At 43.2% G+C, this 15,152-nt stretch overlaps 2 protein-coding genes across 2 annotated transcripts; one reads left to right on the forward strand and one right to left on the reverse strand.

The window, feature by feature from the left end:
* The first annotated feature begins 1,711 nt into the window (after positions 1 to 1,711).
* On the forward strand, positions 1,712 to 12,008 carry LOC130168103 (dapper homolog 3). The gene is made up of 4 exons (XM_056374696.1): positions 1,712 to 2,186; positions 7,941 to 8,073; positions 8,375 to 8,485; positions 9,166 to 12,008. Exons 1-4 carry the CDS (start codon positions 1,956 to 1,958, stop codon positions 10,668 to 10,670), a joined length of 1,980 nt encoding a protein of 659 aa, XP_056230671.1. The 5' UTR covers positions 1,712 to 1,955; the 3' UTR covers positions 10,671 to 12,008.
* A 1,312-nt stretch (positions 12,009 to 13,320) lies between these two features.
* Positions 13,321 to 14,911, reverse strand: c5ar1 (complement C5a receptor 1). Its single transcript, XM_056374697.1, has 2 exons — positions 14,875 to 14,911; positions 13,321 to 14,610 (listed from the first exon to the last, which is right to left on the reverse strand). Exon 2 carries the CDS (start codon positions 14,596 to 14,598, stop codon positions 13,555 to 13,557), a length of 1,044 nt encoding a protein of 347 aa, XP_056230672.1. The 5' UTR covers positions 14,599 to 14,610; positions 14,875 to 14,911; the 3' UTR covers positions 13,321 to 13,554.
* Between the last annotated feature and the right edge of the window lie 241 nt (positions 14,912 to 15,152).

Raw genomic sequence — 15,152 nt, forward strand, 5'->3', positions numbered from 1 at the left:
ACCTTTTTTTTCAACACAATGCTGTTACTATATGTAAGAATTCGCTCGTGTGATCCTTTCAGCCCAGCCCATTTCTGACATGGCAACTGTAACTAAAAAAAGAAAAGTTGACAGTGAGGGCTGCCGCTTCCAGGAAAAGTGGAAATTGGAGTATTTTTTTCGCTGAATTACGAAGCAGTCGGCACCAACAGCTCCCTCTTGTCAACTTCTACGGCCAGCTGGATGAAGGCAGGTTCCAAGAGATTCGAACATTTGCTAAGAAAATGCTGAGCTTGTTTGGCTCGACATACTTGTGCGAGAAGACACATCTTGGTTATGAACATTAACAAGAGCCGCATGAGGACGAGACTAAGTGACTCTCACCTGTGTGACGTCTTGCGCATCAAAACCACTGTTTTTGAGCCAGACCTGGACTAGGCCTACATACTGCTGTCGAGATCTCAGTATCACCCTTCACATTAGTGCAGGCAAGATATGTGTTTAGTCCTCTGAGGTGAATAAATTCTATAATCTCAGTGAATTGATTTTTTTGTGATGATCAAAACCACAGTTTTGAATATGCACGGACCACTGTTTTGAATTTAGAAGTTTACAGTGAGCATTTAATAGTGAATAATATGTAATGTTTCAAATGAACCCAGATATGTTTCATCTTCCCAAAAGTTTTTTTCCAGACAGACTTTTTCTTCATTTTATGTGGTCTTCAAATAAGAAAGGCAAAGTGATTTTGGCAAAAACTTTAACCTGAAAAAAAAAAAAAGAAGTATGCCATTTGCAATAAAAATTTCATAAAATAGTTCATTTGTATTTAATGTTAATGGTTCAAAGAATGTCAGGCTGAATGGTCAGCCCCCACACATTTTCACCTTACCAAATCTGGCCCTCTTTGCAAAAAGTTTGGACACCCCTGCCTTAGAGCATTTCACGGCAATGCTAGCGCCGGCTAATGGTTGTGGCTGGATTTTTTCTTTGTTTGCTCTAACTTTATTCAGTTGCGCTTCTTGTTGTGTGTCTAGTGGTTGCTTCCCCTGGGCTTCCAACGCCTCGCTGCCGGAGAACATGAGAGGAGGGGAGGGAGGGTTATGGCCTCATGGAGGCCGGAGGTGAGGCCGACCAAACATTTTTTTTGGTCTGAGATGCAGGTGGTCGAGTGCGACATCTCGTGGCAGTGACGATCGTTTACAAAACCTTAAAATAATCATGTACCATTAATTATTCGCTTTAAACAAGGCACAAATATCATATTTATAAGCTAAATAAAATATATTGATTTAAATGATGTGGCCACATAGTTTAATTAAATTATATTATACTTCATAATGTCCTGAATATATTGTTGCACTCTGCACGGCGTCCTCAGGTTATCGCATCCTGTCTAACTGCTAGATCCATTTTACAGCTTTCTTCACCAGTGTTTCAGTCTGGTTATTGTTGCCCTCCTTGCTCTGCCCCTACATGGTGGCTTTAAATCGTTTCAGGATAATAAAATCCCTCGTCTTTTGCTATACCCCCAGAAACCCGTCCCCTGAAGTAGTCCATTAGTCGCAGACCAAGATGAGAGGATGGGTGAGGTCGACGCGTCACTGTAATGAATCAAGGGGGATGGGACAATGTTACGCGCAGCGCCCTTCCAGCCCCTCACATCCAATGAAGGCTGAGATTGAATTTGCAAAGGGGCGGATGACTCCCTACTTTCTCGCCGTGGCTGGTCGCAGAGGGAGGAGCTCTGCTGCTGCGTTTGACAGCTGCGAAATAGAAAATGTATAGCGCATAGAAGGTCTGGGAAACCATGCTGCTCCAAGGCAACCATACTATCACAAGGAATGGGATGCAGCATGGACCTTTATAGCCTGCGAATGCCCTCGTAAATTTGGGGCAATCGGGAACACGAAATACAAAATAAGGGAAATAATTAGCTTTTATTGTGCAGATAATCCTGGGATTTTTTCGGGGTCATGCACCGTGCGTTCTCGTTCCCGGTGACTGTGGAGCGCAGTCGGACCAAAGAGCGCCTGGAGGCGAGTCTGGCCGGGCTGTGTGAGCTGGAGCTCCGCAAGCAGAGGCAGGAGTGTCTCGTGCTGGGGGCGCTGGCTCTGGGAGACCCCCTGCCCCAGGACAGTTCCACGGGAGAGCTGGCTTGTTTCAGCAGCTGGGGGCAGGAAAACTTGACACTTAGGCGTCAGCTGGTAAGAAGTTTATATTGAGTGTATTTTACTACATGTTTGGATTCCGGCAGCCCTTCCATGTTGGCTCGAACCATATTACCCCACCCTGTGCTGAACCCCACTTTACCCCTTCCATGTACATAGTTTTGAATATAATAGCCTTTACAGCGTATCCTCATTGTAATCCGCTTGACCGTTGCATGGACTCTTGGTTTGGCCTGCGTCTTTTGTTTATACGTGACCTCTATCTGCAAAAAAAGTTACTCAACTTGATTAATAGGGTGTCTCTTTGAAAGGCTGTAATGCGTTTCTGTGCCTTAGGCTGAGATTTATGCCTGTGGTAACGAAATCAGGGGGTGGAGCACCCGTCGTCTGTGGCACAGACCCACTATTTAATGGCCCATTGTTCCCTCATCATGGACTTTAGTAGGTTTTACCACTTAACAAGCTCTTATTTGTGCTCTCAACAGATCATAAAAGGATGACTTATTATTTCATCTTGTGTGTTGCTGTTGCAGCTAACATTTTTATGCTATAATTGTCGTGGCTTTTCTTGTGCAGAGCTCTGCCGAAGTTGCGACAAATACGTTCCGCTGTGACGCAACGGTGCCAGCATTAACATGAGAATTAAAAAACTGGGTTAAGCGAGGCAAATAAAAGTTTGGGTGTGACAGCGTTAGCTGACATCAGCATCTCCAGCATAAAGTTTTACGCACCGCTGAGCCACCTCTGAACAGTTTGGCATTTACTGTGTATTTGACTGTATTTTTCGTAATGCTGTATAAGTTTAATTCTGGGGTGTGGGACTTTTCTTGCTGCTCTTGCGCAGCCCGCAAGTTGTCTCAACATTGCTACAATAGGAAGCCATTATTAAAGAGAGTGAAAAAGAAATTAAATCAGCCGCCTCCTCTTCACACCTCCTTCTCCCCCTGCCACCCCTCCCTCCTTCTCCTCCGCCGGGGGCCTAACAATAGGCGCATATGGAGCAGAATACTAATGATGCCGATCGAGGCCCCTGCTAGAGGATAAGGCGAATAGGTGGCCTTGTACGCTGGCGTCATTTTGGGTAGCCTATGCCATGGTATGGGCACTAAGCTCTATCTTTGCCTTAAAGAGTCCAGATAGAAAACAAAGATTATTTTATTTACAAAACCAGTTTGTATATTAACCCATAGGTCAAGTGTTTCCACTGTGCCACACGCACGTCTTAAAATTCATTTCCCCTGGTGTTGGCGAAGCTGTCAGTTTTCAGCCTGGCTTCTCATCCCCCACACTTTTTGTGGTCATTTTTCAAGGCCAGCGAAGAAGTGGCACGGGTTTCCCCTCAGCGCCGCATATTTCTCCCTTTCTTTTCTTTTCTGCAGTAAGGCGTCTTCGGATCGATGTTTATTAACTGTTCCGCTTAGCCAAGCGTGTGTGTAATTACACAGGAAATTCCTCGGAGGATATTTTTCTCTGACAGGACTCTAATTGAAGTCTCAAATTGAGTCTTCAAAATATCAGGTCACCATCTGTGTCCGAGCCAAATCCCCCAATCTCATCTTCCATGTAGGTTAAAGTCTCCAAAATGTATAGTTCACAGTGTGACACAGAAACAGCTGACCCTTGAGACTGCCAGTGTGTGCGTGTGTGTGCATGTAGCTGCCTTGAACATGTGGCCCCAGACTGGCTCAGAGGCCTTTTCTCATGGATACAGTGTGTGGTGTGGAAGGTGTTGACAGCTGTGGGACGCCAGGCAGCAGCTGGGAAAGCATGAAGCTCTGACCTCCCTCTCAGCTACCCTGCTGTGTGTGTTTGGAGAAAGTAGAGGAGAATAGATGAATTGTGTATGAGTGTGTGACATACTTGTATCCATCTGTGTGGAGGAGTGTTTGCTCTGGGAAACCTTCGGTGGTCTGAAGTTAGACTTGTTTAATATTAAGAGGAATTTGAAAATTACTCTGAATGTTATGAATTGACATTGTGGATTTAAATAATGTCACTGTGCACGTGTGTTTACAGGCACAAGCAAAAAGTCTGTGTGTGAAAGCATATGTGTGCATGTGTGTGCCATTGGCTTTCTTTTGTTTTGTGCCTTTGCTGAAGCACTGACTCATCATCGATCAGGTTGTGTGTGTCCTTGTGTTAAGACAGCAGCATGTCATTAGTAAGAGTACAGCACTGTTGGTCTACTTAGCAGTGACTGATCACTCAAATGGATCACTGCATGGTTTCCTCTGCTTTGTTCTCCCACACAGACATAAAAAACTCAAACGTCTTAGCGTTCTTTGGCTTCTTTGTGCACACAGGCAAATGGGCAAATGATCTTCAGAAAATATATAGGCAAATACACATCCACAATGAGAAACCAGGTTGTCCAATACACATATGCAAGCAGAAAAAACCATGAGATGGACTCCGAGCTGGTCCCACAGCTGTCAGTCACATGAGCACAGCCTTGTGCACGTCTCTCTTTAGAGACTCAATTCACAGTCAACCCACACTGCTGCCCTGCCCATAAGCCACACTGCACTAAGCATGGAGTCAGAGCAGGCTGATGAATGCCATTTACTATTAGGTTTTTTTTAACGCCGTGTGTGCACCTGTGTGTGTGTGTGTGTGTGTGTGTGTGTGTGTGTTTGTGTATGTGAGTGAAGAAAAAAGGGATCAGTAGTTCAGTCGAGTGGTGGAACTGGGGGCAGGGTTTCTTGTGTGTGTGTGTGTGTGTGTGTGTGTGTGTGTGTGTGTGTGTGTGTGTGTGTGTGTGTGTGTGTGTGTGTGTGTGTGTGTGTGTGTGTGTGTGTGTGAGAGTGTGAGTGTGTTTCCGGCCTCCCACAGCCCTGTCTGTGTGGAGCCAGTCACAACATAGCTTTAATTATAGAGGGTCCAGCAGTGCAGTTTCATGCCTTGTGCGCCTTGTCCCATAGTTTTCTGTTTCCTAGTGGCGTCTGTCAGTGACTGGTTGGGGTTCTAGTCTACAGATCTCTTTTCTCTATATCTTTTTTCACTCTCCCTGGTTGAAAAACTCTTGGATGGCAAAATTGTAATGTCTCTGTACCATCCCTCTTATTTTTTTCTGTCTTCCACTATTCATCTCCACTCCTCAGTGGCTCTAATAGGTGATATCAATAAGAAATCAGTTATACTATCCTGGAATCTCCTGCTGGTCAGTCTGTGTCTCTCAAAGACCAGATGTGTTGCATAGCCAGTGTATCACAGCTTAATGGCTAGGTGAGAGTGGCTGCACAGTGTCCTCTTCTTCCCCATCCCCCATCAGCCTCGGGCAGAGGATGCAGTAAAACAGTAATGATACAGTGTGCAGAGTGTCAGAGAACCAGTGCGAGACTATTAATAATAGAGCCATACCGTCACCAAAGCCACACTACTATTGTGTTAGGTTGGTCCGTTCGTCCACAAAGGTCTGCTTGCTGTCTGCAGCATTATAATTTAATAAGCAGCACCTTGGGTTCCACAGTGTCTGTATGTGTGTTCATTTGCAGGCATGGCCAAAAAGAGGCAGCAAGCAATCAATTGAGTGAAACAGCATCATTGATTGAATTGATTTCCAATAGCCTCTCCTCCTTCCAGCTATGTCTTTACCCCACGCCAGTATCTGAAACAAAGCTCCCTACTCTTCGTAACTGCCACACAAAACCATATTGATGTAGTGATGCTAATGCTTTGTTTATGGTGGGACAATAAGCACCCTTGTCGAGACAAAAGAAATGACAGGGTTTGGGATGAAGAGGTTGTGTGGGAAGCATAGGTTAGCTTGGGTCAATTGCCCCTCAGCAGCACTTGTATTATGACCACATTTAGTCTGCAGGACAAAGGAGTCATAGTTCAAGCACTGATTGGAGCAAATGACCAAGAAGTTCATGCTCAGGGATCGTCCAGCCAAGTTTCCTGTTTCTATAGGAATTTTTCTCTTGAACCAGTTTTAAGAGTCAAACACATGCAATCTTTCTTAAGCCTGAGCTATGGAGGCGGAGTAATGGAATTTTGTCCAGGAAAATTGACAGAGGAAAAGTTGAGAGGTTCACTAAAGTCATTACAGTTCATCTTGAGGGGAACTTGAATGTACCAAAGGTTATCCATCAACCTCATGGTGGCGCTACAGGAAAAGTCGGGGATCATCAAAGTCGGTAGGTTTTGTTTTCTGGGCACCATGAATGTCTGTTAAAAAATAAAAATAAAAATTTCATGGCAATCCATCAAATAGTAATTGCATTATTTCAGTGGTGGACTGACCGACCGTCAGGCTGACTTTGTTATCCCTACAGCCTTGGTGTTGACATGGCTGAGAAGACTCTACCGGTATGACAGTAACAGTGCTTTCCAATGATTTGCATCAGCTATTCTGCACATAGTCCACCCCCCACCCCCACCCCCAAAAGGATCTCCCTACAATTCCATAGGCAGTGTTTTATTGGCACAGACACACAGATGTACAAAAGAAGTGGATGGGACTGTAGCAGTTGTCTGACAGGGTGCTCCATCATAGAAGGTTTGTAATGTAAAAAGTGTCACCTTGGTATGAGGACATGCTCAATCTTGTTGTAATGAAGTCTCTTAATGAGCCTTGAGTGTCAACAGTACGCCTATCACTTCTACAAATGACAAAATGAAACGCTTTTGTGCATGCGTGCAGGTTTGTATGTGTGTGTGTGCGCGCTGTGTATGTGTTAAGCCATGCAAACAAGCTTGCGTGCTAGTGTCTGCAGATGTTAGTACGAGTGTCAGAAGATGTTGACACGAGACTGGCGCAAATTGTCTCGCTGGCAGAACTAGTATGTCCAATGTCTTACCAGTGTGTGTGCGTGTGCATGTGCGTGTGCATGTGCATAGTCCTTTTGTCTTTATGAGAGCCAATTTTGACTATAATGTAGTGAAATCAAGTCATTCTCCGTTGAAGTTTAGCAGATGTGGGAATTAATATAATCAGCAGAGGATTGAAAACAAGTTCTTATGTTGAGTTCACGTTATCTGTTCTTTTGCTGTGTTTATCTGAGCTGTATAAACAAGCACATTTGTGTGTGTGTGTGTGTGTGTGTGTGTGTGCGTGTGTGTGTGTGTGTCCCCCATGAAAAAACATCCCCCAACCCTTCACAGAACCTTGAATTATTCATGTTCCAACTGACTGCTTAAGTTTGCTTACATAAGAGAGCCCACTGACAGATAGGGATGCTGTGCACAGTGGTGACCCATGATGGCCACATTCTTATTTTAGTAACTAGTGAAAGAGAGTGTACATTTAATTTGTGGCTTAATCTGTTTTGACATTTTGTTTGAATCATTTGGACCATTTTTTATCACCGTTGGCTGAGACGAAGGTAGAAAAAAATCCTTGCACAAACTGAAATGACCGTTACTATCTCAAATTAAGTCATTAGTTGATAACATAATGCAGCTAATACAACATTAATTCTTTTGTGCTTCACTGTTGTATTCTGGAGATAAATTCAACTCATCTATTCACAAATTCCGAATACTAGAATACCAATTTCAGAGCTTATCTCAACAGGTGACAGATGATAATCGGTGTCAAACTAAATGAGAGCTGGCATACAGCTGGAGAAACAAGCAGTGAAGGAATCACAGCTGTGTGTCTGCCATTAGCAATTCTGCGAACTAGTAATTTGACTGCAAAGTCTGTTTGAAAATTTTTGCTTTGTTGTTGAAATCGCTGATTTTTGCCTCTTACCGTCTACTTAAGAATTACTTCTCAAAGCAGCGCAATCAAACACCGACAGCAAGAAAACAGTCTGAATGCATGAGTGTGTATTTGTGTTTCAGAGTGCTCTCCAGAGTTCCCCATGGGGCCTGATGCAGGCGCTGGAACAGCAGGTGGGAGAACTGAGGATCGACACAGACGATGGCTCTTATGATGGCGCTCAAGGAGACACAGGCGACAGTCGGCCGAGTTCTGGTACTTCCCAGTGTTTTAAAACTTATTTTCCTAATGCTTTTCTAAATGTGCACATTATGTGATTTGCTCACTTTCAACAACTTTTTTCTTTGCTTTGTGAAATCCTGTATGCCTGCCAAGACTTTGTAATTTATTTCTGCTCTTATTGTTTGTTCATGCTCCAATTGCTTGAAATGTGGTTTTGTGGTCTATCTGTGAAATGCCTGGGTCAAGCAACATATTTTTAGACAACTGGAACGGTCAGTGAGCTATAATGAATGAGATAGTCATCTCTTCTCCCTCTAACTGCGCTTTTCCTTAGGTTTCTATGAGTCGAGTGAGGGTCAGTCGCCAAAAGGAAGGTCTTGTTCCACCGAGCCTGCAGAGACTGTCTCGTCCTGGGCTTACACCAACGACAGGCCAAAGTCTGTGGGTAAGAAAAAAATGAGCAGATCTGGAAAGCCTGAGGTACACTTAAACTTGCACACACATGCATTCTCAGAAGTAGCAACAGACACATAGAATATTCTTGTTCCATATGTAAGTGAAGCAGTCAAAATTTTAGCACATAATTTTAGCAATTTGGCATTAAAAGCCAACTTACTAAATCACAGCATTTATTCATCTATTCTTTTCCTTTTTGTAAAGTGAAAAAAAGATGGTAGATTTGTTATTCTTCTCTGGCATCTACTGACTTGCCATTATATTCGTAGTTCGAAGCCAGAGAATCAGGAAATGGGATGAAGATCGGGTGGAAAGAAAAAGCTGCAAATACCACAGCTATGTAAACATACTGTTTTATAAGCTTTAATATTCCAGTGAAGGAAAGCATATGTGCACCAAGGTATAGATTAGAAGTGACATTAAGCATTAAGACCCTAACTACACACCCATATTGACCTATTGTGTTATGTATGTACTCTAGAGTGTAGTTGGGGGTTTATGCTGTATACACTATTGAGTCCCAGGCAAAACTTGTCCAACAATGAAACTGATCTCATCAACCAAACTAAACTTATGATGGAATGCTTGTTTGATTTATATATATGTTATTTGGGTACAGGACTGTAAATGTGAGTCTGCAGCTACAACAGTCATGTTTTCTGTAATTAGGAGACCCCATCATGGTGAATGTGGAAGTGGATATGCCAGTCCTGCGCACCACCCTTCCCCGCTCTTTCTCTGCCCCTTACCCGCCTCTGGAGGGCATCGCTGAGGAGGGCACAGTAGTGGACACCTGGCAGTGGGACCCTAACGGAGCCAACCAAGCCTGGCAGCAGCAGTTTGAAGAAGACCAGGCCACTGAGGAGGACTACCAGCAGGCTTTGAGGGTAGAGAATTACATCCTAAGTCTCATCCATCGTAACACCCTCTCACCACGACCGTGTCAGCCTCGCACCACCCTGAGCCCCGACCCCCCATATTGCAGTGCCTCTGGACACAGCTCCCTACACAGGAGAACTCCTTCTCTTACGACAGAGCAACGCCTTCCTGACCCCCATCTTCAGCCCCACATTGACCTTTTGGCAAACCCTACGAGCCAGAACTGGGGTTGTGACCAGCTAGAGGGGGAGGCCTGTGGAGGAGAGACCCCATCTTTGGAGGAGGACTGTTATCTGGCTCTGCCCTACCCCCAGTCCAGGCCACACTCTCTGGCTGAGAGGCTACCATCACCTCTGCCCTCCCTGGACCCCAACTGTGGTGTTGGGGCTCTTGACCTTTGCTGTGAACCCACATCCCCCCAGCATTATCTACATCCACAGCCCCCTATTCATCACAAGCACAATTTAGTAAGTGCTCAGTATATCCCTGGACAAGCTTGCCATGCCCCTGTGCGCTCCCCCAGACACTACAACCCTGAGCAACCTAAGCCCAACCGAGCTGTCGCCTCCCCTGAGCACCCCAATTCCAAGTCTAGAACCTCTAAGAAGAACAACAATGAGCGACAGAGAGCCAAGAAATCAAGCGGAAAAACCAATCGATCCCACTCAGAAAACAGCCTCCTGAGCCAACGAGTGCTGCCTGAGCGCAGGTACAGCACCACTGAAAGGCACCAGAGCAGAGGAGATCTTGCTCAGAGCCAATGCCAGGTCACTGGACCGCAGGTGGGCAACAACGGCCACAGCCAACGCTGGTGCTCCAACCTGGAGCTCAGCCAGGACGAGGGGGAAATCCGTGCAGTGCAGGCACCTAGACGACCACCCCGAAAAACTCGCCATGGTCACTCATGTCCCCATTCGCAACCCCAGAACTACCACCAGCAGCAGCACACCGAACGCTGGCACCCAGACTTTCAGGAGAGAGCACCTCTCTGTCAGGGAGAGGAGGGCTACGCTGGTGCTGCCCCCGCCGAGTCCGAGTCCAGCATGAGTGAGGTGTATTCCCCAGCCTCCAGCTCACTGTCCAGTGACTCAGATGAGAGTGGGGGGCTGGTATGGCCTCAGCAGCTGCCACCACGCCTTGCCTCTACATCCTCCTCATCGTCACCTTCACCACAGGCCACTGCTAGTGCTCCCTCTCAACCAAAAGCCTTTGTCAAGATCAAAGCCTCTCATGCTCTCAAGAAGAAGATCCTCAGATTCCGCTCAGGGTCCCTCAAAGTCATGACCACTGTATGAGGACATGATCAAACCTGTTTTAAATCTTTCCTACTGTGTTGTAAAGCCATTCTCAGAGCAACATTGTGGCTGCTACTTTTGGTCACAGTCATATGTTAACTAACCAATCCAGTCTTTATACTCTACCTACCTCTAATTACAGTATGTACTTAGTGAGAGATGCTTACATTAATTGGCATGATTAAAGATCTGCTAGAGATCTCCTGTCTGTAGTATCTGGTTGAATTTATCTTGTACCTGACGACCATCAGACGCTAGACTAATGAGCATTATCCTGCTCTAATTGATGATAATTGATGTGATGCCAAGTTACACTGTGTTGACATGGACCGTACTGAAGCTACATGACTGAATACACTGCCAGTTTTTTCTCGATGTCTCTTGGCCTTAAAGTTAATTAATCATCAATTTATGGTTGATTAATTCCTAGTTGGCCATACACAGGTCTACACAGCTGATATTATGACAGTCTGACCAATACATTGTCAAAAGCTTCAAGTCTTGCTAAATATCAGAACTCTAGAAATGAGATTTTATGGCACCGGCTTTTCTAAGAAATTTGGGTAAATTTGCTGAAATTGGTTTCTTGTGAGTACGATGTAATTTGGTACTAATCACAGGGAATTTCCTCAAAAGAAAAGCTCAACTTAAACCCAATAAAATATTTACTGAATAGTCAATTGAATGTTATTGGAAACTAAAAGTCTCATCATATTATTTGAACACTGTCCCCATTTTCCCTCAGATCAGTACCAAATTACATCGCTCTTTCCGGGAAAACATCCGGAAATGATCTAGAAGTTATTAGGATTTGGAAATTACAGAGCCATCAAATAAAGCATTACTAATGTGCGGTAAGACTTGAAGCTTTACGGCAGGGAGTTGTCCTGCTCTCAGCCAGCATCCTAGAGAAATATCTCTCATCAGTGCAGGAGTGGACAAATGTGTAATGGTCTACAAGTTTTCCCACAGTCTCAAACTTCATAGCCTAATTATGCCTAATCTTTGAGCAGGGAATAGGTGTATATCCCGTTATCGTTATTGTTCATCATGCTCAGCTCTGCCTCCTTTATAAAATGTGGATTCATGCTCCAGCCAGCTGCTTTTGGGGCCACTGAGCACAAATAAACAGACCTGTGAGCCAGGAATGGGCTTTAGAGGCCATAGTTAGGGACCAGTGTACATGCATGGATATACAGTATGTTTAAGTGCACAAATTCATTGACACAGGGACACAGACTAACTCATTCTTGTAAATATGTATGTTTTTGTATATACCATCATGTGGCCTTGTTTGGAATGAATGTAGTTTTTAAATAAAGCCAATTTCACTCTTAATTTTGGTACATTAACACATTTTTATTATTTTATTTATTCTTAAATTTGTGGTGCTTGAACAATAAGATCATTCTAAAAGATCATAAATAGCTATAGGGAAGTTGTGAAAAAATGCAGAGTAAAAATTATTTTACATTTCATAGACTTATGCATTTGTCTGAAGTGCATTTATTTGACAAAATGACTAAAGCTAATTTTACCTGTTCAATCTCTCCTTCAGTCCATATCTGCTGTCTTTTAGTAACCATATTTTGCACATGGGCCATTTAGAGATTAGAGTGTTAGCTCCCTCTTGTGGTTCATTGTTGGCATAACTCACTGGTAAATTTACTGTTACACAAGCATGTAATCAAATCTGTGTGCATGTGTGTTATAAGAACAAATTATGAATTGTTTATTTGATATAATGTTCATTAAATGTCAGTCTATAATTTCTGACAACAAATTTGAGTCACAACACACACACACACACACACACACACACAGCAGAGATCTGACATGAGATCATCTGTACATGGTGAGCAAAAACAGAAGTGTCAAGTCACACTGCAGATTAGCCAATGTTTCCTGACTTGCAATCCGCCAGCAGTCATCAACATCTTTGCATGTCATTGCAGCAAAAAGTTTTTTTCATTAACTTTGAGTAAAATATACAAGTTTATTAATTATATTTATTACTTGTTATTTCAACTTAAAATTACTAGTTTTTATTTCAGACCACCTCAGAACATGTGCACATTAGTTCTTCAAAATTTATGTTGTTTAACTTGAAATGATGAATTGAATGGATGAACTTCTGAGAGTTCACTCAACATGTAAAAGGAAAATTTTGTAAAAACCTGATAATTATATCATATTAGCAGACCTCCTAGCATGCATTGTTTGAGTGTTAAATCACTCCTGATACCCCTCTTTTTTGTATTATGAAGTATTATGCACAGGCTGATTATGAAGAAAGCATACATGATAGAAACTTGCTGTGTCTGTAATACATGTTAGGATAAGTCCTGGTTGTTTCTTTTGATGATAATAAAAAACAATGATGAAGGTTGGTTTGAAATTTAGTCCCTAGTCCAGTACACTTAGATTTGAACAGAATCACTGGGAACAGCCTCACACGTTATCTTTGTACTAACTGTACAAACCTGACATTAATAATTGTGAGTGTGACTGAACAGTTGTTGATTCAGCTAAATGTTTTAGGTTTAGTTAACTTTAGTTTAGTTGAGTGAACTAAGCTGATTTTACATCTTCAAAACTCACAAGATAACCTTTAACTAATTATAAAACAAAAATTCCGTTTAATCAGATGTTGAAGACTTACTTACATTTTTATTTACATTCCTTACGGTGGACCATCTTAAAATGATTTACAGTTTATGTCACAGGATTAATTGTAAAAGCACTGATGGTTTATGGTGAAAGCCAGTGGTTATCCAAGCTCAGAGAAGAGAGTAAGGAAAGTTCACTCCTGTTAAGCACTTCCAAACATCAGCTTGAATGACAGGAGTAATGTGAGAATAGTGACGACAAAGCCAATACATGATCAGATTTTTGTCATTTCCTTTCCATTGCTGGAGCTCTTTGTATCAGTGGTGGCGATGCTCATCCTGGTCGTAGGGTCCTCGCTGATGAACTGGAGCATGTTGCGCAGAGAGCGGTTCATACTCTGTTTAAAGCCTCGGCCCAGACACACATACAGCAGTGGGTTGAGGCAGCTGTTGAAATACGCCAGGCAGAGTGCTAAAATGTTTGCCAGGTAAATATTTGGGCTGTGATCGGAATTTCGACGGAAAATCAAAAGGAGGAAGTCTATAATGTGCAGAGGTAGCCAGCACAGGAAGAAGCTCAGTATCACGGCGGCGATGACCCTCAATGTTCTCTTAGAACGGGTCCGACCACGTGACAGTCCATGCTCTGCTCTCCTGTACACCACCCAGTGACAGGTTACAATAACCAGGAAAGGGAGTAAGAATCCCAGGAAGAAGCGGAAGAAGGTGACCACCCAAGCACTCAATTCAGTGTTCACCGTCAGGCACTCTCGCTTGTCTTCACCTGCTTCGATCTCCTTGGTGTAGACAAACTGGGGGATGCTGCCTATCAGAGCCAGGCACCACACAACAACACACCCACAGGCTGCCTGCTTTGGTCGTCTGTTGTTCTGGCACCAAACGGGTCTGCTGACCATCAACCAGCGATCCACGCTGATCAAAACCAGCTGCAGGACACTGCAGTACATCACCAGGTAAAACATACCCTTTACCAATGTGCAGGCCAGCGGGCCAAAGTGCCAGTGATCATCGTGGGTTAAAGGGACCATGAGCAGAGGGATAGAGAGGCAGCACAGAAGATCGGCCACGGCGAGGTTGAGGAACCACAGGGATGTGACAGAGCGTTGCATGCAGAAGCCTGTCACCCACACCACCAGAGCATTTCCAGGAACACCCAGCAAGAACACAAGCCCATAGAAGACCAGAGCCACTATCTGGACCGGTTGGATCTCAGGGGTGAGATTATCAGTAGGAAACACAGGCAGTGTGTAATTAAAGTCAAGTGTCAAGTTCATATTCTCATAGTCATCGAATTGCATGGTTGGTTCAAGCTGTAGATGAAAAATATAAAAATATATTAATATAATATATCACATTTAGTATCAAGCTTGAATTAACATTATAAGTAGATAGCCAACTATATAGATTAATCTGATGTGAGATATCTTGTAAAACAAATACAGATAATAGCTGTGTGATTTATACTGTAATTTGATCACATCTCACAAAAAAAACCTGAGTTGAATTATCCTATTTAAAATATGTTAATCTAGTTACAAAAATTAAAATGTAATTTTGGTAATATTTCAACTTACAGTTTCAGTGGCCTGTTGATGTTGCTCTCACACTGTTACTAGGAAGTTATGGAGCTGTTCTGCTTTTCATGTGTTATATACACTCCCATCCCTCATGCACACACCCAAGACACTTTCACAAGATTCTTTTCTAGATTACAAGTTGTCCATGAGTTTAGACATGCAGTTTTTCTTGGGGATTTATTTAAGAATAAAATGTAATAAAATTAAAATTATTATTTATAAAGTAAAAAATTATGAACACATTTCCAACACTGTACATACCTCACCTGCCATTT

Source organism: Seriola aureovittata, chromosome 4, assembly GCF_021018895.1.
Source record: "Seriola aureovittata isolate HTS-2021-v1 ecotype China chromosome 4, ASM2101889v1, whole genome shotgun sequence".
NCBI classification, from domain to species: Eukaryota; Metazoa; Chordata; class Actinopteri; order Carangiformes; family Carangidae; genus Seriola; species Seriola aureovittata.

What these genes read in the sequence shown, in the direction of transcription:
- LOC130168103 (XM_056374696.1), top strand. Translation starts at nt 1,956, where the DNA reads ATGCACCGTGCGTTCTCGTTCCCGGTGACTGTGGAGCGCAGTCGGACC. An exon ending in CGACAGTCGGCCGAGTTCTG is followed by an intron (nt 8,074 to 8,374) that starts GTACTTCCCAGT and finishes GCTTTTCCTTAG; the next exon opens with GTTTCTATGAGTCGAGTGAG. An exon ending in CGACAGGCCAAAGTCTGTGG is followed by an intron (nt 8,486 to 9,165) that starts GTAAGAAAAAAA and finishes TTCTGTAATTAG; the next exon opens with GAGACCCCATCATGGTGAAT.
- c5ar1 (XM_056374697.1), bottom strand. Translation starts at nt 14,598, where the DNA reads ATGCAATTCGATGACTATGAGAATATGAACTTGACACTTGACTTTAAT.